This window comes from Mytilus californianus, unplaced genomic scaffold, assembly GCF_021869535.1.
Source record: "Mytilus californianus isolate M0D057914Y unplaced genomic scaffold, xbMytCali1.0.p SCAF_4, whole genome shotgun sequence".
NCBI lineage: Eukaryota > Metazoa > Mollusca > Bivalvia > Mytilida > Mytilidae > Mytilus > Mytilus californianus.
The window spans coordinates 80165479-80189955 of record NW_026262690.1 but is presented as its reverse complement, the minus strand read 5'-3'; the positions used below and the strand labels follow the sequence as shown (position 1 = coordinate 80189955).

At 32.6% G+C, this 24477-nt stretch overlaps 1 protein-coding gene across 2 annotated transcripts; it reads right to left on the bottom strand.

Annotated features, from left to right (window-relative positions):
- Positions 1–4050: 4050 nt before the first annotated feature.
- LOC127738582 (protein kintoun-like) lies at positions 4051–24241 on the bottom strand. 2 transcript variants are annotated; one of them, XR_008000118.1, is made up of 4 exons: positions 22519–24241; positions 13928–14077; positions 5646–9592; positions 4051–5517 (listed from the first exon to the last, which is right to left on the bottom strand). XR_008000118.1 is itself a non-coding variant. In XM_052249894.1 (3 exons), exons 1-3 carry the CDS (start codon positions 24157–24159, stop codon positions 8465–8467), a joined length of 2919 nt encoding a protein of 972 aa, XP_052105854.1. In that variant the 5' UTR covers positions 24160–24241; the 3' UTR covers positions 4051–8464. The 2 variants fall into 2 exon arrangements, 1 of the variants encoding a protein (XP_052105854.1); XM_052249894.1 differs by having other exon boundaries at positions 4051–9592.
- Between the last annotated feature and the right edge of the window lie 236 nt (positions 24242–24477).

Below are 24477 nucleotides of genomic sequence, written 5' to 3'. Positions count from 1 at the left end.
ATAGAAAATCTTCATAGAATCATTATTGACGTTGTGTATGAACTACTCTTTCCTATAAGAAACGAAAAATAGATAATACCATACTACCCATTTGGTATTTAAGAAATACCATGCCATAGTATATTTTTCAAGCATGATGATTTCTAGTCATCTACACTGTACACGAACGTAAAGACCGAAACCTTTCAAAACTGAAAGTTGTGCAATTGTTAATTGATTACATAATTGAAAATTAGTGGGTTTAAAAGTTTGTTAGTTAAATTGTTCAATCGATGATAATTGGTTCTATATATAAAGACTTTGTTGAGGTTGAAACTTCGATAGAACGGATTAAATTTGCTGTCAGAATGAACTTGTATTGAATAGCAATGAAACATTTGCCACTGGACATTAAACAAAAAAACATATCGATCACGTACGAATAGCCATGGGAATGTACATTAACGATTTGATTTGTAATTGCATCTTCCTAAAACAACACACCTTTTTTCCCCTGTACATTGATATTTTCATTCGTTTTCCTTGCTGTCTCTTGAAAACACAACTAATCGCTTGTCTTTTAAAATAAGTTAACTCTAGCAACCCACACCAATTTTCTGACATTGACACAGGTATGAAATGAGATTTAGAACGCAAGAACGCCTCATGAATACAATTTATTTTTACAAAAACAAAACCTTGATGTACTACTCAATTATGCATCTTTTTTATAAAAAAAATATGCTTTGTGAAGTTGGGGAACATGAACCCTTCCTTTCCCACCTATACAACCAGGTTATCATGTCTCTATGCGACACTTTATCACGAAATAAAAGCTAAAAACACTTTGATCTGCGTACGAGGAAAATTTTGTATAATTTGTTGACAAACCAATTGTTTCTGGGTCAGAGCTGTTTAGGTCCATTTATGTAGAAGAAATGTAAAGATCACTTCAAATTCTATCCTTGATATTGCTTTATCTATGTTTTTAAAACTGGCATGTTAATTTCATTTATTTTTTTTCCAAAAATTTCTACAAACAGTCATCATCCATATTAACGTTTAGTTGATATAAATGTATTTCTGAGCTTCGATCGAAACAGACTTACTTTCTTGCTAGTTCTCTCTAAATAATGACAGATTTTTTTTCAATCTAATTAAAATTAAATCTCCGCACTTGCTCCTCGTTGTTTATATGTCGCGCGACATATAAACAACGAGGAGCAAGTGCGGAGATTTAATTTTAATTAGATTGCAATGGGGCGTAACTCCTGGAAAAAAAATTGAATCGTAATTTCCTGTCGATATGCACATCTACGTAGTATGTCCTTATTACGGTATCTGAAAAGGTTTCATGAAATTCTGTTGTGTGGTTTGAGAGGAGTTGCGATGACAAACTGTTGCAGTAGTACATTAAAGTAAATAAGTTCAAAGGGGCGTAACTCCTAGAAAAAGAATTGAATCGTAATTTCCTACATAGTATGTCCTTATTATCTAAAAAGGTTTTGTGAAATTCTGTTGTGTGGTTTGAGAGGAGTTGCGATGACAAGAAACAGGACTGACGGACTAACGGAGGACGGACGGACAGACAGACGGGTCAAAAACATTATACCCTCCGCAACTTGTTGCGTGGGGTATAATAATTCAGTTTTTGATGAAATCAAACAAAGTTTAATTTTGGACCCTTTGGACCTCAATGTAGACTAATTTAAAAATGAGGCCCAATATCCAAAATAGTAATACAAGGTTAGAACCCCCAAAAATTAAAGACTTAATTTAATCCCATTGAAATTGGTTAAAAGATTTGTATTATTTTCAATTGAAGATTTCTTGCTATTGCAAAATACTTTATATAATAATTTACACACCCTGTTTGGTGTGTATCCCCTTCCATATCAGTATTTGTTGCTTTTATATATAAATCAGAAATAATCTATGTAAAAATGGAAATTTTTTGGGGAAAAAAAACAAAAAATTATGAAAAATAAAAATCCCCCCAAAAAATATTTTTTGACAAAATTTGAAATTTAGAAAAATCTTGAAGAAAAAAGTATAACCCCCCCCCCCAAAAAAAAAAATTTCAAAAAAATCCCCCCTAATTTTTTTTGAAATTTTGAAGATTATTTTCTTTTCAGGAAAAATGTACAATTTCAGAAGAGTTCCATAAATTTTAATTCAAGTTATTGTCTGGAAACTAGAAAAATGCTTGTTTTTGGCCCCTTTATTGCCCCAATTCCTGAACGTTTGGGGCAAATACCCCTTTACTCAATCCCAGCCTTCCCTTTGTGATATGGAACCTTGTGGTACAATTTCAGAGAGATCAATACACTTACACACAAGTTATTGTCCGGTAACTACAAAAATGCTTGTTTTTGGCCCCTAATTCATAAACTGTTGGTACCATAACCCCCAAAATCAATCCCAACCTCCTTTTGTGGTATTGAACCTTCTGGTAAAATTTCATAGAGATCCATTCACTTAAACTAAAGTTATTGTCAGGAAACCGAATGTGTCTTCGGACACTGACTACATGATAACTTTATACGAACGCAAACTTTTTCATTAATCTCCTACCAGAAATGTAGGCATAAGATCATGCAGTGTTATATAATTTCTATTTCCAAGGGTCAGAATGCTGATTATCAAACTTGTCTCCAAGACCTTGCTGATATAAAGATTTGAAATAAATTTCATATAACCTTCATTTGTCATCATTATCAATATATTAAAATTTGAAAAGCGTTGAACGGTTCATAAGTTTTTACATGAAATCTGTTGGCAGCCACCAACCAACCTGCTGTACTTCACCAATTCCTTTGGAAAACCCAGTTAAAAATAGATACTAAACATCTATCAAGGGGAATAACTCATAAAAGCAGTCAATTGACAATTTTGGTAAAGTTGACTTCTTTGTAGATCTTATTTTGCTGAACAGTTTTGTTTTTACAATTTCTCTATACATATTATAGTTTTTGCAAAAAATCAGTAAAATTGGTTTTTCAAGGGCAATAAATCCTACAAGGGGTCAATTCGACCTGCTGGTCAATTCTACCTGAGATTTCTCTAACTACTTTAGTTTTTGAGATAAAAACCAACAACTTTGAAATTTCCTAAAAATTGTCATTTCAGAGAAAAGAACTCCAAAATAGATTGAAAGATTTTTCAAAATATTAAGCATGTGAAAAAAGTCTATTAGACCATGACCTGCTGATAATTTTATCCATGTCAAGTTTGCTCTAACTGCATTTTACCTCTATGTTCTATTTTTAGCAACATCAGCCATGTTTATCGATGGATCATATCTGCAGATAAAAAATTAATACTAAATACCTTAACTAAAGTTTGGGTAACATTTGGCCCAGTAGTTTCAGAGAAATTTTTTTTTAAAAGATTACGATGAAGGAAGCCAAGTGATGGTAAACGCTCTAATAGCCTTTTGGGCCAGGTAAGCTAAAAAGAAGTTGATCACTGATCAAAATAGTCGAAGATATTATTAATACTAAGTGTTTATACAATTTATTTTTAAACCTTGCAAGAAATCTAGGTAATTTGCTAAATTCTATATCTTTTGGTCTCAAAATTTAGTGGACAGTTCTCATTGGGAATCATGATCATAATTTTTATTTTGAGAACACTGACGATGCAATTTGATATAGAATTTAAATTTTTCAAGGGAGATAACTCCTGTGAATTGATCAATTCTTATTTTCCAACTTGCACTTGTTTCTGACATGGCTTATATAAATTGGCTTGAGTCCACATACAATGCAATTTCTAAGGGACACAATTCCTTCATAAATAGTTGATTGGCACTGCTTTTCAAACTCATTGGAGACATTGCTGATTTAAATCTTTCATACATAAATTTAATTAAAATATTGAAAGTATTGTACATGTGAGAGCATTACACGATTGGATGGACAAACGCACAGATGTCAATTATTTTTATGTCCCCTGCACCGATTTGAGGCAGGGGTCAAATAAGATGTGGTTGGTTTGATTGCCAAAGAGAAGACTACCCAAAGGATCATACAATCAATATTAGGCCAAGATGAAGCACTAAAGCAAACATCAATTACAATTTGTAAATTTATTTCAATGACAAAAAAAAACTATACAATAACAATACCTGATACAAACTTGTACATCAAAAATAATTTGTTTTCATAACGTAAATAGCCATTTCAACAGTATCAACAGATAGGATGACTTACGTATAAACTTTTCTTGTGACATCATGATCAGTAAACACTGCTGGAACAATTTTGCACTACACTTGAACCTTTAACTTTGTTACCTTGTTAATGATGAAAACCCTTAAAAAACATGTTTTTGTCGTGAAGAAAATGTAGATGGTAAAATAAATCAATGTTTCTCTTTTCTAATTCAAATGTGAATAGCAAAAAGAAGCCAATTGTTTTTTGTGAATCTCAATGAACCATTTCTTGCATTATTTACAGTCTTTTTACTTCAACTTGTAATCTCTAATTTTAATTATTAACCACAACTGATACTTTATGACCCCCTCCTTACATCTAAATATAAAAATATAAAATATTTCAAATGTATCAGCCAATATAAAGAACTGTGGTATTACCATTTGAGTAGAACAACCAACACAGAAAATAACTTATCCTGATGATATGCTGATAAGCTAGGAAACTTCTATGTATGCCAAACTGCTGCTTTTTCCCTGAAAATTTGAATAAATGAAACCATTCATTGTGCATCCACAAGACCATACGAGCATGCTTGCATATTATTCTGTAAGCGCCAATAAATCATCGCTCATGTTATATTAATTGAAATTTAGATATACATGTATAAATAAAATGCTTCGCTGGGGCGCAGCTTGATACGACCGCAGAGGTCGAACCCTGAACAGTTGGGGCAAGTATGGACACAACATTCAAGCTTGATACAGCTCTGAATTTGGATTGTTTTTAAATATTTGACACATCATAGGTTTCTGACACAGAAAGAATGTGGTCTAAGAACTTGAATTTTTTTAATTTACCTATTATGGTCCAATGTCCAAAATCAAAATACATGGTTAGATTCAGCATATCAAAGAACCCCATATATTCAATTTTTGTTAAAATCAAACAAAGTTTAATTTTGGACCCCAACTTGGACAAACTTGAAAACTGGGCCCATAATCAAAAATCTAAACACATGTTTAGATTCAGCATATCAAAGAACCCCAAGAATTCAATTTTTGCTAAAATCAAACTTAAGTTTAATTTTGGACCCTTTGGACCTTAATGTAGACCAATTTAAAAAACAGGACTTAAAATTAAAAATCTAAATATACGGTTAGATTTGGAATATCAAAGAACCCCAATAATTCAATTTTTGATGAAATTAAACAAAGTTTAATTTTGGACCCTTTTGACCTCAATATGAACCAATTTGATAGCGGGGTCCACAAATAAAAAATCTAAATTCATGATTAGATTCAGCATATCAAAGAACCCCATATATTCAATTTTTGTTGAAATCAAAAAAAGTTTAATTTTGGACCCCAACTTGGACCAACTTGAAAACTGGGCCCATAATCAAAAATCTAAACACATGTTTAGATTCAGCATATCAAAGAACCTCATATATTCAATTTTTGTTAAAATCAAACAAAGTTTAAATACTGGACCCTATCTTGGACCAACTTGAAAACTGGGCCCATAATCAAAAAATCTAAACACATGTTTAGATTCAGCATATCAAAGAACCCCAAGAATTCAATTTTTGTTAAAATCAAACTAAGTTTAATTTTGGACCCTTTGGACCTTAATGTAGACCAATTTAAAAAACAGGACCCAAAATTAAAAATAAATACACGGTTAGATTTGGAATATCAAAGAACCCCAATAATTCAATTTTAGATGAAATCAAACAAAGTTTAATTTTGGACCCTTTTGACCTCATTATGAACCAATTTGATAACGGGGTCCACAAATAAAAGATATAAATACATGGTTAGATTCAGCATATCAAAGAACCCCATATATTCAATTTTAGTTGAAATCAAACAAAGTTTAATTTTGGACCCCAATTTGGACCAACTTGAAAACTGGGCCAAAAATCAAAAATCTAAATACATGTTTAGATTCAGCATATCAAAGAACCTCATATATTCAATTTTTGCTAAAATCAAACAAAGTTTAATTTTGGACCCTTTGGACCTTAATGTAGACCAATTTGAAAAATGGACCCAAAATTAAAAATCTAAATACACTGTTAGATTCGGCATAACAAATAAATAAATGTGATCAAAGATTTTACAAATCTAATGCGCCATACTGTGCAATTAAAGATTTCTTCTTGAAATTTTTCAATATTTGAAATTTGAAAAAAAAAAAATATTTGAAGAATAATTCTTTTTAATTTCTGAAATCTGAAATGAGAAAAAATTGACCCCCCACAATTTCTTTTTATCCCCCCCCCCCTTTTTTCCCCCAAAAAATTCTTTCCCTCAAGATATGGTCATAATCTCAATTCAAATTTCCAATGGAGTTGGCAACCATAATTACCCATTTAAATTTACCATAGTGCTAACTTAAATCTATTTTATAATAGAATTAAAAATATAGTGTCAAATCTTTCATATGGATTTTTTTGTAAAAAAAAAAGATGCAACATTTGCAGATATTTTTACTGGTCTTCCTTTATAAATATGCATTTTTTTAAACATAATTTAAAAGCAGTGTAAGGGAAGTAACCAAAACGTTGTATTTGGATTACCTCCCTTACACTGTTTTAAATTATCTTTATTGTTCATTAACCATTACTTTATACATAATTTAAAAGCAGTGTAAGGGAGATAATTTCAATGATGTATTTGATTTATCTCCCTTACACTGCTTTAAATTATGTTTTGTACTAAAGTATTTGTCCATTAACCAGGACAACCTTGTTTTTCCCCCTTTTTTGCCCCTAATTCCTAAACGGTTTGAGCCATAACCCCCCAAAGCAAATCCTAACCATCCCTTTGTGGTATGGAAACTTGTAGTATAATTTCAGAGAGATCCATACACCGTTCCACAGTTATTGTCTGGAAACTAGAAAATGCTTATTTTTGGCCCCTAATTCCTTAACTGTTGGTACCATAACCCCCAAAATCAATCCCAACCTTCCTTTTGTGGTATTTAAACTTATGGTCAAATTTCAAAAAGATCCATTCACTAAAACTAAAGTTAGAGTGCGAAAACCAATGTGTCTTCGGACGACGACACCGGACGACGACGACGCCAACGTCATACCAATATACGACCACAAAATTTGTTTGCGGTCGTATAAAAATCTGAAAGTCGGCCAATCATACAACCAACAGGATTGTTAAACTTTTTGTCTGTAAAAGGAAATAAACCATTTGCTTTGTATAATTTACTGTACAAAATGTTTACATAGATTCCACATCTGTGTCTTTAGCATATTTAAAAGCTATGATTAGTTTCTCGTCCATGTAAATTAGCAAGAACTAAGATTTAACTTAAAAGTGTTATATTCTTTTAAGAATGTAAAATACATGAAATAACACAATTTGAATGCAACTCTAATGAAAATATAGGCTTTACAACAAAAATGAAAAAAAAGCTCTTTCCCACATGCTGTCTTCAAGATTCTTTTCCCAAGTTTGTACCATGGTAAGAATGCTGATAATCAAGCATTATATAACTTTTATAACTAATGAAGGAAAATGCTTTCAATAATTTAAAATGAATTTCCATTGCACAACCATTTTACAATTTTATGTTACATCTAACACAAGTTTTACACAAACCACTTAACACTCAAATTGACAAAAAGATACATACATATCTGAGATCTACACAGCGTTTCTTTTTTTAAACAGGATAAGGATAAAAGTTAGAGAGTTGCCATTTAAACTATTCTTTTCAAACAATTTGTAGATTTGGTGAGACACAAGAAAAAGAAGGTCCAAATGAATGTTACTTTTTATGGTTTCTTATTTTGCTTATAATCTTGAATATGTCATTCAAACATTTTTGCAATGTTCACAGCTGTCGTCAAACAATGAAGTTGATTTTGTTTTACAGATATTTTGTCAATTTCTACAACAGTTCCTCTAGATCTCCTGCTTGAAGATTTAAGACCCATTACTTTTAACACCTTACAGTATCATATTTACAACAGTCAACTGCTAAAGGAGGAACATGTACTTCACATTTTATTCAAAATTTGGATGGCATTTGAATTTAATTGTGATTATGACTACCTTATAATGGATATATATGCTTAAAAATTTCTACCAAAAATAATCAAATCAAACATTTTCTTTTCCCTTTTCTTTCAAAATAGCATGCATGTTCATAAATTTCTGTTTCATATCAAAATTTGAAGTATTAATACTTTTATACAAATATAAATTATTTCAATTAAAAAATCGTTTGTACAAATTAACAAGTAAGTTATCAACAAGTGAAAAATAACCCCTGATTACACCATTACACATTGGAACACAATTTTAGTCAATATCGAGATCGTAAATCATAGCATTAGAGAACTGAAATGCACATTCTGTCCTATGGTCCTGAGACTCAAGATTATCATTCCAACTGAGTACTGTTTCCACATCTGACTTGTCTCCCTTATCACCACTTCCTTCACTACATTCCACACCAGAATCTTCACCACTTGTTTTCTCAGCTGCCTTAATTTTGATGACAGAATCACCTTCGCCGATAATGTTCGTTAAATCAGATGGCTTGTTAATCATACTAGACGGAATGCTGATAGTATTTTCCTCTTCATTTCTTTCTATTTGGTCTTCCACGTTTTCACTATAAAAATTTTCGTTGCCATTTTCTTCTTTCAATTTTGTGTCTCCAGAGATATGAACATCATTGGGAGTATTGTCCAGTTCATCATCACTATCACATTTGTCGTCCTTTTCAGAAACTGCCAATTTTTCCTTGATATTCTGGATAAGTTTTTCCTGTTTAGCATTATCACTGATTGGGTTGGTCTGATCAACTGTTTGATCTGACTGCACCAAATCATTACCAATATCTGATTCAAGCTGATCAACATTAGTCTCTCCAACACAAGTTTCAGCAGAATCTATATATTCTTGCTCTTCCTGACTATGATTCTTTTCCTCATCAACCTCTTCATTTGTCAACTCCTCTATAATTTCTACATTTTTATCGCTATGATCACTATGATCATCTGAAAATCTATGTTCATCACTACTTCCGTCAGAGCTTCCGCTATTTTTACGACTTCTTTTTTCCTTCTTTCTGTTCCGCCTACGTTTACTCTTCAGGGCCTGTGTCATTTGTGAAACAGCTGCTTTAGATTTAAACGTGGCCTGATCCACCCTATCATTGAATTTGACAGACTTTTTGAAAAACTCATCTCTAGGACTTTCTGGGCTACCACTGCTACTAGCAGACAAACATGGATCTTCACTAGATTCTGATATAGTTCTTTGTTTCAGTATGCCATGTAAATTAGGAATGACTTTTTCGTGAACCACCTCTATATCAGCAGACAGAGGACACTCATCTTCCTCCTCAAACTCATCATCAGCTTCTCGATCGCCAGTCTGTTTTGTATTCTCTGTTGGCCTATCTTCTGCTTTTTTCTTGTTCTGCAATATTACAATAAAACATTTTTTTAGAGAAATTAAATTTTTTCTTCATATAAATAATATGGTATTAGTTGTTCTAAGACAAGATTTTGTTATCTTTAAGTCAATTATTCAGGACATCACAGAAAGCAAATGCAATAAAAGTACAGCATTCCAATGTACCCTGCTGGTGCACATATTCATTTGAACATCTGTCTGTACATCTCCAAATTGGTTTCTGTTCTCGAAATTTAATTTGCCCCAACTAAATGTTATGAAACTTATATGCTTTGCTTATCTAAAACACCAAACACAGATTATGTTCAAATTAGGGTGGCTTCACTTTAACCATCCTCGAGTTATATTCTTTTATAAATGGAAATAAAAGAATGTGTCCGAGGACATGAATGCCCCCACTCAAGCTTTGCAATTTTAAAAAGTTAAAAAAGGGTATAACTCTAGAACAGTAAGTGACTCACTGCCCAAATTTGAACTCAGTCTGCTAGTTTTGGTTTTTAGCATTGTGTATGAGTTTCATAAAATTTGGATAAGGATAACTTAAGTTAGAGTGCGGACACGAAAATGGGATGGATGGAAAGACGGTAAACGGTAACACTTAATGCCACGTTGCCTACATCCCGGGCATAAAAATTGCTGCATTTGCCATATATTTACAAGCAAGGGCATCAGTGTCCAATGGACACATTCTTCCTTTATTTATTTTTCATCTTCGACCATCAGAAGCCAACCATCTTTGAGCAAGCAGGGAAAAACTCAATAAGTTTGTCTTAATAGGGGCTTCAAAGACAAGAGTGCACACGCTGAAATGTCTCGCCTACTATACTGACCATTGATTTATTGTTGATAGTCCTACATATAAAGTTTTACTACAAGTATCACATAAACATTGATGATCCAAGAAAATGAGGTCAAGGTTAGATAAACCAATCCAGAAATACATGTACACCTTTAATACAATCCCTCCATACACAGAATATAGATGACCTATTGCTTATAGTATAAAAGAAACAGACCAAACCATGGAAATTCTATATTGACCAATGAACCATGAAAATGAAGTCAAGGTCATTTGAACCCTGCCAGACAGACATGTACACATTAAAATCATTCCAAATATAGTTGACCTATTGCTTAAGGTATCTAAGAAAAAAAGTTAACAAGGAAAACTGAACATTGACCAATCAACCATGAAAATGAGGTGAAGGTCAGATAATACCTGCCAGACAGACATACACACCTTACAATCATTCCATACACCAAATATAGTTGACCTATTGCTTAAAGTGTAAGAAAAACAGACCAAAACACAAAAACTTAACAAAAGCAATGAACCATGAAAATGAGGTCAAGGTCGAATAAAACCTGCCAGACTGACATGTCCATCATTAAATATTTCCATACACCAAATATAGTTGACCCACTGCATACAGTATTAGGAAAACAGACCAAAACACAAAAACTTAACATTTAGCAATGAACCTTGAAAATGAGGTCAAGGTCGAATACAACATGCAAGACTGACATGTACATCGTAAAATATTTCCATACACCAAATATAGTTGACCTACTGCATACAGTATTCGAAAAACAGACCAAAACACAAAAACTTAACATTGAGCAATGAACTGTGAAAATGAGGTCAAGGTCAAATAAAACTTGCCAGACTGACATGAACATCTTAAAATATTTCCATACACCAAATACAGTTGACCTATTGCATACAGTATTAGAAAAACAGACCAAAACACAAAAACTAAACTATGACCACTGAACCATGAAAATGAGGTCAAGGTCAGATGACACCTGCCAGTTGGACATGTACACCTTACTATCATTGCATACACCAAATATAGTAGACCTATTGCTTATAGTATCTGAGATATGGACTTGACCACGAAAACTTAACCTGGTTCACTGATCCGTGAAATGAGGTCGAGGTCAAGTGAAAACTGTCTGACAGGCATGAGGACCTTGAAAGGTACGCACATACCAAATATAGTTATCCTATTACTCATAATAAGAGAGAATTTAACATTCCAAAAAATCTGAACTTTTTTTTCAAGTAGTCACTGAACCATGAAAATGAGGTCAAGGACATTGGACATGTGACTGACGGAAACTTCGTAACATGAGGCATCTATATACAAAGTATGAAGCATCCAGGTCTTCCACCTTCTATAATATAAAGCTTTTAAGAAGTTAGCTAACGCCACCGCCGCCGGATCACTATCCCTATGTCGAGCTTTCTGCGACAAAAGTCGCAGGCTCGGCAAAAATGAAATATGAAAGAGGAGTCATCTGCAACACCTGTTATTGTTTCAATATGTTTACTTTCTATTCAAAGTTGTTCTTATTTAACTTCTAACATGTATCATATTTTATTGTATATTGCACTTTAGATTACTGATTTTCAATCTCTTCTTGTAATAATTTTATACATGTTTTTTTTTTTCAATTTCAAAACTCTTAGAAATCACACAAGTCAGATGTTTTTAAAATTTAATACAGAATGGTAGTCTACTGGAATCTCATTAATATTGATTGATTGATGGGAGTTTAACACCACTTTTAGCACTCTTGGCTATATAGTGATGGCCATTTTTTATTAATAGAGAAAGCCAAGTACACGGCTCTGACCTCTGACCTTGGGTTTTGACCCTATTTTCTAAAAGGTATATATATGTTGAACCAAAAAAATAAAGATGGAATCATGCTTGAGTTACTGTTTTTATTCTGAAATAATAAGGAATATTTGCATATAGCTATAACAAAATTATTGAATATTTCTGAAGTTTATACCAAGGGAAATCATCAAGCATTTGATAAGGATTCAATCAAACAATCGATCTGAATAACATTACTGATAAGACTTCTTAGAAAAACTCAAGATATTACAAATAGGTTACTTTATATATAGTGATGTGTCAAGTAACATGCTGTGTCAACACAGATGTTCAAATGTTTCTACAATCTTTTTACAGACAAATTAACTTTTTGTTCACTAATTCGCCAATATTTGGATTGCTTACAACAGTTATGGACTCTTATACGTTAGAATTAATTATCAATATCACATAGGTATAAAATATTTACCTGGAATATATATTGAAGGATAAAAATAAGTAGTCGATAACAATACGTAAACATGATTATCACTTTACAATGCAAAATCAATGACAGGTTATTTTTCTCACACATCAGAGATACTTATTCAATAAAATCAATTAAATCCAGACATATCTAGTTTCAAGCAACTACAATACTAAAGTAAAAGCAAAGAGGAACTAAATTACTATGTAAAATTTTTTGTCACTTTCAAAAAATGTCAATTAAAGTCATGCCAAATTGACTCCATTGTGTGAAAAGGTATAGATAAAAGGTTTAACCTATTTATAAAGCAGTACAAAAGTGGTTATAGTGCCATTCTAAACATATACATGTATATTCAATGAATGAACAAAATCTTGTATAATTTTCCAGTCTTTTTTCACACTAGATTTGTGCAATGTTTATTTCTCATCATGCATGTTACTTCTTTGAAGTATCTGGAATGCATAGTACAACTTATTTCAATGCCTATCTGAGGCTTTCAAAATTTTTTGACAAGAAAGGTTAAAATTGGTTATGTCATTTTTGTTATATAATCCTTCTTTCAAATATGACCGTAACCTCTGCAAAAAAATTAAGATAAAACCGCTATCAAGAATTTTTTTGATTTATATGACAATCTTTTTGTGACTTTATGGGGATGTGGCTCAACAGCAAGTCAAGAAAAGACCACCAGAGAGTAAGAACAACATCCGACTACTATCCAGGTTACACATTATATGATATTCATGCTGGTCTACAAATCTCTTCCAAAAATGTTCATCATATAGGATTTTTCTGATACATACATGTAATCTCACTCACTATCTTTGACAAAATGAACACTTCAAATTTGGGAGAGAGAGAACAAGAAATGAAGGTGCTAACCATACATGATGACGATGACAGATAGGTCAAAACAATTATACCTTCATATGGTATAAATTTTAGTAACTGAAAGTTTTACATTGTGTTGTGAAAAATGTGTTGTGAAAAATGAAATGCTAAAAAATCTAATAATGTACCACCAGTTTTTGAAGTAAAAAAAAAACAACCTTCAACTGTTTCTATGCATTGTACATAAATTTTGTTGAAATGACATGGATCTGAAAACTCCACTGAAATAAAATATACTTTCTTCTGACTTTGCAAATTATCCATGAGTATTAAACAATGTATTTTTTTTTTAAATTTTAATTGGAAATACTGACAACCTATTTGCAAAAGCTAAAAGAATATGTACTATACCTGAATTTTAATTGATAACTTTTTTCTTGTCATCTCTGTAACCTCAATCGATTTCTCTTCCAGTAAACTGTTATCAATGCCCGTCACACACTCAGTTTCTATTCTTTCTAGCTCTTCCAGCAATGTCCTCTCTGTTTCAAACTGGAGCTCCTGAAATATCAAAATGGTAAAGATTTACAAATACTTCCTAATGTCAAATTATGAAACTAATTCATGTACAAAAATGTACTGGCATATCTACAAACTACTTTTCTACACCAATTATAATTAAAAATACTCTCAGATGCAACTATCTTTTTTCCATTTCTGATGAATGTTTGCTTGACTGGCTTGTTCTAATGATGTTCCTTACTTTCAGCTAATGTGTGAAAGTGAAAATAAGTGATTCATACATCTAACACTTCTAAGTAGATGTGAGAATTATCTGTGAGGACAACAAATAAATCAATAAAATATTCATTTAAAATCTAAATAATGTGCAACTAATTTGTTTAAATAATAACTGCAAAAAAAATCTTACATCCAGCAGTGCACTCTCAGAAATAGCAAATCATGTGGAGAATTTCTGGGAAATCGTTCGAATCAATAGATATATATATATATATCTCAGCTGATGAAATTTACATTGCCCGACTTCCTCCTTTGTAAAATCTAGTTTAGCAATAATTTTCCTCAAATGACAGTCAAGACCAATGGTGCACATGCATGCAATAAATAAGTCTTTACTATCACAAAAGGTTGTCATGGAAATGCAATAATTCTATTTTTTATATTTTGCAAAATACAACAAATGCTTGCTCTTACCTGGGTTATTAACACATGGATATAGAAGGTCAAGGTGAAAAAGCTTCTTATTTAGGTCAAACAAATATTTAGTTGTAAATACAGTTTATCTTAGTCCTAGGCTGATAGGACTGAAAAAAATGTTAATTTTTCATCAATTATACAGGATTGCCCTCTACAACTGATTGTTTAATATATTAGCACAAACCATTTTGCACTATTTGTTTTTGCTAAATTGTTTCCAGGTTATTTTTTTCTTTTTTTTAGGGGGAGGGGGAGCCTTAATCTTAAAATTAAGGAGATTTCGGGATGCCATTATGTTCCCCTTCCATTAGGCCAAAAGAAAAATATGTACTTGTTTCCTGCCTCATGAAAAAAAAATTAGGGTAGGTAAGAATTTGTTTTTTTTTTACTTTGACTATACATGTATATATAGGGAAGGGACTTAGCCAGTACCTGAAATGTCTGGACAATGCTTAAACCAAAATTGTCCTTAATAAGATGTGCAAGGGTACATGTAGGTGGATGAAGAGACAGGAAAAGCAACTGTACTTTTTTTGCCTTAAATAATTTAAGTACATGTATCCCATCAACTGAAAATAAAAGAACAATTTAAAAGCAGATTGTTGCCCCCCTCCCCCCCCCCCCCCCAAAAAAAAAAATATTGGGTTTTTTTTCCCAAATAGAGGGTGTTGATATGTTTTCATACCTAACACAATCTAAACTTACTTTATTTGAATAAAAAAATAGACATAACTGGTAACAGATGAATGAAGGTCTGGTCATAAATAATGGTAAATCAGGACTTTTTTTAATGATAGTGATACACCTGTATTATAATAGTGTAGGCCTAGGACACCATTTCATTTTCAGGAAGGTAGCTTTTCCTCAAAAGATGTTTTTAATGAAAACAAGATGTGTAGTACACAGTAGGTATGACAAGGGTGCACCTGCCTGAAGCACAAATGTTAAATGTACATTTCCCAGTATTCATCATACACAGGTTAGGTGTACAATGTACCTCAAGAAATTGTGGATTAACAGACTACAGAGGTGATCACTGTCAGGACACAACGAACAGAAGAAAACAGTAGTTATTTTTTGTATATAAATGTTAGATATCATCAATATGAAGGTATGATTTCCAATGAGACTACTATCCACCAAATAACATGGACGAAAGCCTTTAACATTTAAACAATGTGCAAAGTCAATCTACTAAGGCCTTAAACATTTAACAAGAGAAAACCAATGGCTCGATTTATAACAAAACAATAAACGAAAAACAAAAATGACAGACAGTAATTACACATGACAACCTCTAATTTAAAGGCTCCTTACTTGAAGAACATCACAGCGTTAAACATGTTTGTGAACGTTCAACCCAACTAACCCAACCTCCACACATAACCTGGGACAGTGGTGTCGCAGCAAAGCATAATAAAGAGCTGCACCATGAGCGCATGATACACCAATCGTCTTTTTCAACGAATAAAGTTCCATAATTCCTCAATGTCCTATCAGAAATTTATAAAAAACTAAAGGGAGCTTAATATTTTATATATAAACCATTTTTTAGGTATTGTCTAAAAACTGGAAAATCAACCCTTTTTCATAAATAAAATCTCATAACTTGGAAACATAAAATTTTAAATTTATAAAAATCAAAAGGGAGCTTACATCAATATAAACAATTCACCAAAGTTTCATGAAAAATTGGTTGAAGCAGTGTTTTGAGTTATTGTACGACATGTTGACGACAGATGGACGGAGGGACAGACAGACACGGTATACTGGCATAAAAAGTCCTGTTAACTGGCTTATAAAAACAATCTGTATAATTTAGTTGGAGATGGCTTGAATCATCAGATTTGCAAACACAATAAATTGCTTCGCCGAGCGCAGCTGGATACGACCGCAGAGGTCCAACCCTGAACAGTTGGGGCAAAAATGGATGCAATATTCACGCTTGATACAGGTCTGAATGTGGATTGTAATTAAATATTTGACACATAAAAGGTTTCTGACACAGAATAACTGTAGTCAAAGAACTTAGAATTGGTTATATGATTTGAATTTATATTCAATTTTTTGCTTTTGTGCAATACACTTTGGTGTTGAGAATTGACCCCCCCTCCCCCCACAAAAAAAAAATAAAAAATTTACCCCCCCTTTTTTTTTTTGGCTTTTGTGCAATACACTATGCTGTTGTGTATTAATGATGTATTTGAATTACCTCCCTAACACTGCTTTAAATTATGTTTTGTACTAAAGTATTTGTCCATTAACCAGGACACCCTTGTTTTTCCCCCTTTTTTGCCCCTAATTCCTAAACAGTTTGAGCCATAACCCCCCAAAGCAAATCCTAACCATCCCTTTGTGGTATGGACACTTGTGGTATAATTTCAGAGAGATCCATACACTGTTCCACAAGTTATTGTCGTCTGGAAACTAGAAAAATGCTTATTTTTGGCCCCTTTTTCCTTAACTGTTGGTACCATAACCCCCAAAATCAATCCCAACCTTCCTTTTGTAGTATTGAACCTTATGGTAAAATTTCATAGAGATCCATTCACTTAAACTAAAGTTATTGTGCGAAAACCAATGTGTCTTCGGACAACAATGACGACGAAGACCCCAACATCATACCAATATACGAATAAAAATCAACTAATATACATCTATATTGGTTTACTTTTATAAATTTTGACTTGGATGGAGAATTGTCTCATTGGCACTCATACCACATCTTCTTATATCTATGTAACTTTGACCTATAATTGTTTACTTTTTACACATTGTGACTTGGATGGAGAGTTGTCTCACTGGCACTCATACCAAATCTTCTTATTTCTATAACATATAGAAAATAACATAAAGTATCAACATGAGAGTACAAGTTGTTGCTGGAAGCTAGTTCAAAGCCAATTACAACTAATAAATAAATCATGTTCTCTCAGACTTAAATTTGGTATATTAAGAATACCATTGTTTTTATAACATCAGTTTTGTACATTTAACTACCAAAAATGAGCTCAAAATCTGCAGGCATTACAAAACAATGTTGACATTAAAATGGCAATACATTGTACTTAACAAGTAAACTATGCAAAAGTCCTAGAGTCAATAAACCATGACTGAGAGCCTGTGGGGAAGGGGCTAAATAATCTCCATGGAAATGGGATGTGCCTAAATTAATACAACTGTATACCAAATATCATCACCCATTAGTTGTTTCCCTTTATCTGTTGTTTACACCTATGGAAACAGCACCTCTGTGTGTGTCATGCCTTGTGACTTCAAAAGGCAACTGTACAATCTGTTTAAATTTTTCAAGTCAAGGGACTGCAATTCCATTAAAAGATAGGTGAAATAGGTCTGCAAGTTATCATTACTGGCATATGCCTTTTCTAAATAATAGCATGACAAACAAGAGCTTCATGCATTACGTATTATAGATACAATGAATACGCGTTGATTCTTGAAAAAGGAACCATGAGCCTGGAGGGCAAATGGTTTGTTTTTCATGAATCAACGCTTATTATTGTATCTATAACTTTAACTATTGTGTTGATATCTTTTTAAAATTAAAGCCTTTTCTTAATTAGAAGGTATTGTAAGTGAGTATAAATAAGCCTGTTATCATGTTCAACAATGCATTAAAGTTCACAATTAATTGGTTAGAGAAATACAGATATAATATAACACGTCTGTCTTTAAATTATTATGCATCTGAATATTATCCGTAATTTACAAAATAAGACATTTTCGAACTTATTTTTAAGTATATATAACAAGTGTGGACACAGATCAATGTGGATAGTATGTTTGGATGTTTGACAGTGTTTTCTGACAAAAAAGAGTTCTCTGGTTTTTCCCCATAGGTTTCTATGTTGAACTGTTGCGCACAGTGACAGCCAACCTGTACCAAACACTGAAAATAGCAGTGTCTTATTTAATATTGAGTTTTAATGTTCAACTGTCATGGAGGAGACACTACTTTAAATCAGTGCCGACCTTTCATAGATTTTATTTAGCTAGACATTTAATATCAAATCTACATACTGGCCAACGTACTATGAGTGCTTCGTGTATATAATATTAACATTCCTGTAAAAAAAAATTGTGCATGTGCAACGTTTCATTGGAGGATTTCCTTTCAACATTTTAACTTTGAAATAACTTCTATATGCATATGAATACATTAACATTTTTAAAAATGATCCAATAAGGGAACACAGCTAGTTGAGTGTGCTCCAACGCTGGAGAGATTTACATAAAGAAGTGGAAGATTGGAAGGATTGCCAAATGATTCCGATATAATAAGTTCCAAAATTTGATTTTGGATAGCAGCAAAAACTGAAAATAAGAGGACCACATTAGGTGCATTTCTGCATGATGTGATTTTAGTATGCAAGATGATGACCGAGAACCTGCATGCATGTAATAATTGTATGGTTTTATTTATGTTCCTTTGAGGTGGTCATTTCTTACTTGGGTTTGTCCACATAAAACTGAAAATTTGTTCAGGATCTTTCCAGTATCATTAGTAAAAGATTTTGTTTAAATGTGGAAATTGTTTCTATGAAGATATATTATGGTTTTAAGTAATGCATTAAAGTTCACAATTAATTGGTTAGAGAAATACAGATATAATATAACACGTCTGTCTTTAAATTATTATGCATCTGAATATTATCCGTAATTTACAAAATAAGACATTTTCGAACTTATTTTTAAGTATATATAACAAGTGTGGACACAGATCAATGTGGATAGTATGTTTGGATGTTTGACAGTGTTTTCTGACAAAAAAGAGTTCTCTGGTTTTTCCCCATAGGTTTCTATGTTGAACTGTTGCGCACAGTGACAGCCAACCTGTACCAAACACTGAAAATAGCAGTGTCTTATTTAATATTGAGTTTTAATGTTCAACTGTCATGGAGGAGACACTACTTTAAATCAGTGCCGACCTTTCATAGATTTTATTTAGCTAGACATTTAATATCAAATCTACATACTGGCCAACGTACTATGAGTGCTTCGTGTATATAATATTAACATTCCTGTAAAAAAAAATTGTGCATGTGCAACGTTTCATTGGAGGATTTCCTTTCAACATTTTAACTTTGAAATAACTTCTATATGCATATGAATACATTAACATTTTTAAAAATGATCCAATAAGGGAACACAGCTAGTTGAGTGTGCTCCAACGCTGGAGAGATTTACATAAAGAAGTGGAAGATTGGAAGGATTGCCAAATGATTCCGATATAATAAGTTCCAAAATTTGATTTTGGATAGCAGCAAAAACTGAAAATAAGAGGACCACATTAGGTGCATTTCTGCATGATGTGATTTTAGTATGCAAGATGATGACCGAGAACCTGCATGCATGTAATAATTGTATGGTTTTATTTATGTTCCTTTGAGGTGGTCATTTCTTACTTGGGTTTGTCCACATAAAACTGAAAATTTGTTCAGGATCTTTCCAGTATCATTAGTAAAAGATTTTGTTTAAATGTGGAAATTGTTTCTATGAAGATATATTATGGTTTTAAGTAACGATAATATAGCAAATCCAGAAGATTCCAATACAGATGCTCATAACTCCTACAAACTGATTTAAATTCTTTTAGATATGAACAGGATTGACAGACAATAGGATTCAAAAAATTAATTTATACTTACTAAAACTGATTACCTGTATATATGTATAAGGGAGCTACCATTTGATATTTTTGGGGGGGAGAGCTAGGATGAAATTTGCAAAAAAAGACAGGACAGGAGTTTTCAGTAAATAAAAAGGCAGGATGACAATTTATGTAAATAAATGTGGACACAGATGATCCCCCCGCTTGCATTTCATATAGTTATAAAGGGACATAACTGAAGAACGGTAAAAGTGATGCTACCCAAATTTGAACTTGATCTGAGTTTTGTGCTAATAAGCATTGTGTGTAAGTCTCATAACACTTGGTTCAGGCTAACTTAAGTAGAGAACAGAAACTAAAAATTCAGCAATTTTTTCTATTTGTAAATACGCACAATTCTAGAACGGTTGTGTATAAGTTTTCTAACATTTGGTTCAGACAAACTAAAGTTAGAGAACGGAAACAAAAAATTCAGCAATTTATATGTTTATAAAGGGACATAACTCAAGAATGGTAAAAATGTCACCACCAAATTTCATACTTAATCTGTATTATGTAGTAATAAGCATTGTGTATAAGTTTCATAACATTTGGTTGAGGCAAACTAAAGTTAGAGAATGGAAACGAAAAATTCAGCAGTTTTTTTATTTGTAAAGGGGCATACCCTAGAGTGGTAATCAAACAGCTTATAAGCACTGAATGGTAAAGATTGCTTCAGTAGGAAGTAAAATTGAATATTGCATTGTATAAAGCATTGGTTGTAGTTGATTCAACTGCCATTATGCACAAAGAAAGATAACTCCAATTTTCAAAGAAGACTTTGAAATATTTCTAGGAATGAAGGGTAAAATTGCTTTAATTTATCAGTGGAAGTCAAAATTAAACATTGCACTGTATAAAGCATTGATTGTAGTTGATTCAACTATAATCATGTACAAAGGAAGATAACTCCAATTTTGAAAATTACTTGATATTTAGAAAAAAAAAATTGTAAAGGGCATAACTCTAGAACAGTAAAAAGTGACCACACCAAAATTCAAACTCGATCTGTATATTGTGGTAATAAGCATTGTGTATAGATTGCAACCCATTGGTAGCCGATAGATTTCATCGATGTGTTGATGTCAGTCACACATAACAGATTTCAAGAAGGGGTTCGATTCCCAGTGAAGGCATATAATAATTACAAAAGTTAAAGGTAAGTTTTTAAATTAATTCCATTAGTGAACAGAAATCAATAAATTAGCTAATTCGAATTTAATGAAATTAGGCACACAACGGAAACAATTGAATATGATTTGGTGAGTCCATTTCAGCGACAGATTTAGGAAGCGTTGATTCTAGAAAAAGAATCCACGGTAAATGAATAGGCTGACGTCATGGCAATGGTTTAAAACAAAGATAACTCTTATTTATAAGCACAATGATATGTAAAACTGAAATTATATTCAGTTAAACATTAAATGTTGCAAAAACAGAAGCCGATTGTACATGTTGTACCAAACAGATTCCAAATTACATGGTTGTTAGCAATTATAGGTCACAGTATGGCCTCCGACAATGAGGAAAACCCATCCAGTATAGTCAGCTACTGCCTACATGTCTGTTCCAAGTCAGGCTACATTGTACCTGCACATGTATGAATTATGTTTGTTGTTGTTTGTAATACTTTTCATGCTTTTTGTTACCATGTTTTATTTATTTTTTCAGAAGTGGCAAGTGATGTTGGTTCATGATGTCTGGTGGTCAATAATGTACTGTCTAATATCTTTGAAAATTCCTTTTATCCTTTTTCATGTTTTCAGTACACACTTTTCAATGTAAATATTTAAATTTTGTTAAGAATTTTCCATCACATGAATGTATGTACATGTACATGTTATACCAGTACAGGATAATGCATGTTTGACATTACTTGGCAGAATAATTTCAAAGGAGATTTTTTTTCATAAAAGCTTAAAGGTATGACAGACACCTAAAAATAAGTGATACCAATAACTAGTTAAGCTGCTTACACAATTACTTTGGACAAAACTCTTAAATTTTGCTAGAAATAAAATTTTACTGTTCTGTTGTATAGGTATGCAGTTATAATCGAGGATATCATGTTTTTCTCAACATTGTAGTGCACAGGAATGGATAATAATATTACCTGAAGCTCCTCAAGACTGGTACCAGCTTGAAATGTCTCCCATGTTTGTCTGCTGTCTTTCTCTTTCAGGAGTAACAACACAGCATTATCATTAGAAACATCAAAGCTACAATGCTCTGGAACAAAACAGTTTTTGGCCGAAAACTTTGCAAGAAAGCTGTAATGAAGTGGGAAGCCACTAGATCCTTTAGACATGAATTTGATATGACATACATTGGGCAACGGAAACAATTTAGACACAGAATCATGGACTATCTTTTTCACTTTAAATAAGAATGTTACAGTTTCACTATCTTGTGAAAATTCAAATGTGGGAAATCCATATGAGATCTTTGGTGTATGATTTAAGTATGCAGGGCATTCATTTCCAATCTTATCATCAATCATGGTTTCCTCCCCCTTTGAGACTGGCTTGCCATTAGCTTCTGTTGTGCTGATAACTTCTATTAAAGGGTTTTCAACTGCCTCAAACTTGTTCTCCACTTCATCAGTCTTAGGCTCATTCTCAGATTTTGTTTCTTCAATGAAATTTGGTAGTTTTGGCATCTCTTCTGGAACAACAGGTAATGTAACTATTAAACATCTATTTGATTTATCAAACTTTGCTGAGCCCTGACTTTCATCGACAGCATATGGCAATTTTAAATCTAACTTGTATTTTGCTGGTTCTTTAGACTGAAGTACAAGTTTTTGCTCAAATATATCAAGCTCCACTGGCTTTGAATTAGAAAGTAAAGGTAATTCAATTGAAATGACAAGAGCTTTTGGACGGGTACTAGGCCTTGAATCAGGAGTATTTCTGTACTCTTGTAAATCCATGTCAGATCTATGCGTAATGGTATACTTAGGAACTGTAGCGTCATCTTCAACTATTTTTTCTGCTTCATTTCTTTTAGTTTTCCCTGCTTTTTTACTTTCTGCTTCTTTCTTCCTTTTAACAGCATCAGCCATTTCTTTTGCCTTTTCTTCGCTTGATTTTTCATCAAATGGATAAGGCATTTTCCTTATTGGATCATCTTCATCCAGTGGTTTGGCTGGTTCGTTTGCTTTTGAACGAATAACAGTGGCAGTAGGTGTACCTTTGTATGGCAAATTAGGCCGTTTGATATTCTTTCTGTCAACTTTCACTCCAAACTGCCGCTCAATACCATCAATAGCTGTGTCTTCAACAAGACCTCTGAATCGTATGTTTGACTTTGACATTCTGTAGGTATCTGGGTGAAATACTACATCATATACTCTACATTTTTGTTTATGTTTGTCAAGATCATCTCTTGGAGGTGAATGCGAGTGAGGTATCGACCAATTAACACCACTTTTGCCATCTGATGAAACTTGACGTTTTGCAACCGGTTTACCCATCTTGTCATTCTGACAGATATTGATGAACGCTTTCACGTTACCATCAACGCTGGTTTTCAAGACATGACCCGGCTGCGGGTGGATAAACTCTACGTTCATACCACGTTCTTGTTCCATTTGTGCTATCTCTTGTTCATAAATTTTTCGATTTTCAGGGTTTTGGATTTCTTCGGCATATTCCAAAAATAACTTCCTAAATTGTTCATCTTTTAACGCTTCTCCTATTTTCTTCACCTCGTCTTCTGTTATTTTAAAATCTTCTTTCTTTTCGGACCCCATTCTTTTGACTGCTACAAAAACAAATATTCGGTCAGCTTTTTGCTCCCAAGAAACGCTCTTTCGGAATTTTCTAAATCGATAAGAATAGATGATAAGTCTAGAGAACTCAAGCAAAGGGAGATAACCCAATTTCGTGTTAAAACCTGCAGGTTCTCGAATTTTCGCTAGAATTTTAAATCCATTTTACTATCGGGGTCTACAAATAAATTATCTGACGTAATATGAACATAAAAAATGAAAGGATATATAAAAAAAAAAAAACAAAAAAAAAAAAAACATAATTTTTTATTTTAACTTACACGTTAATACAATTATGGA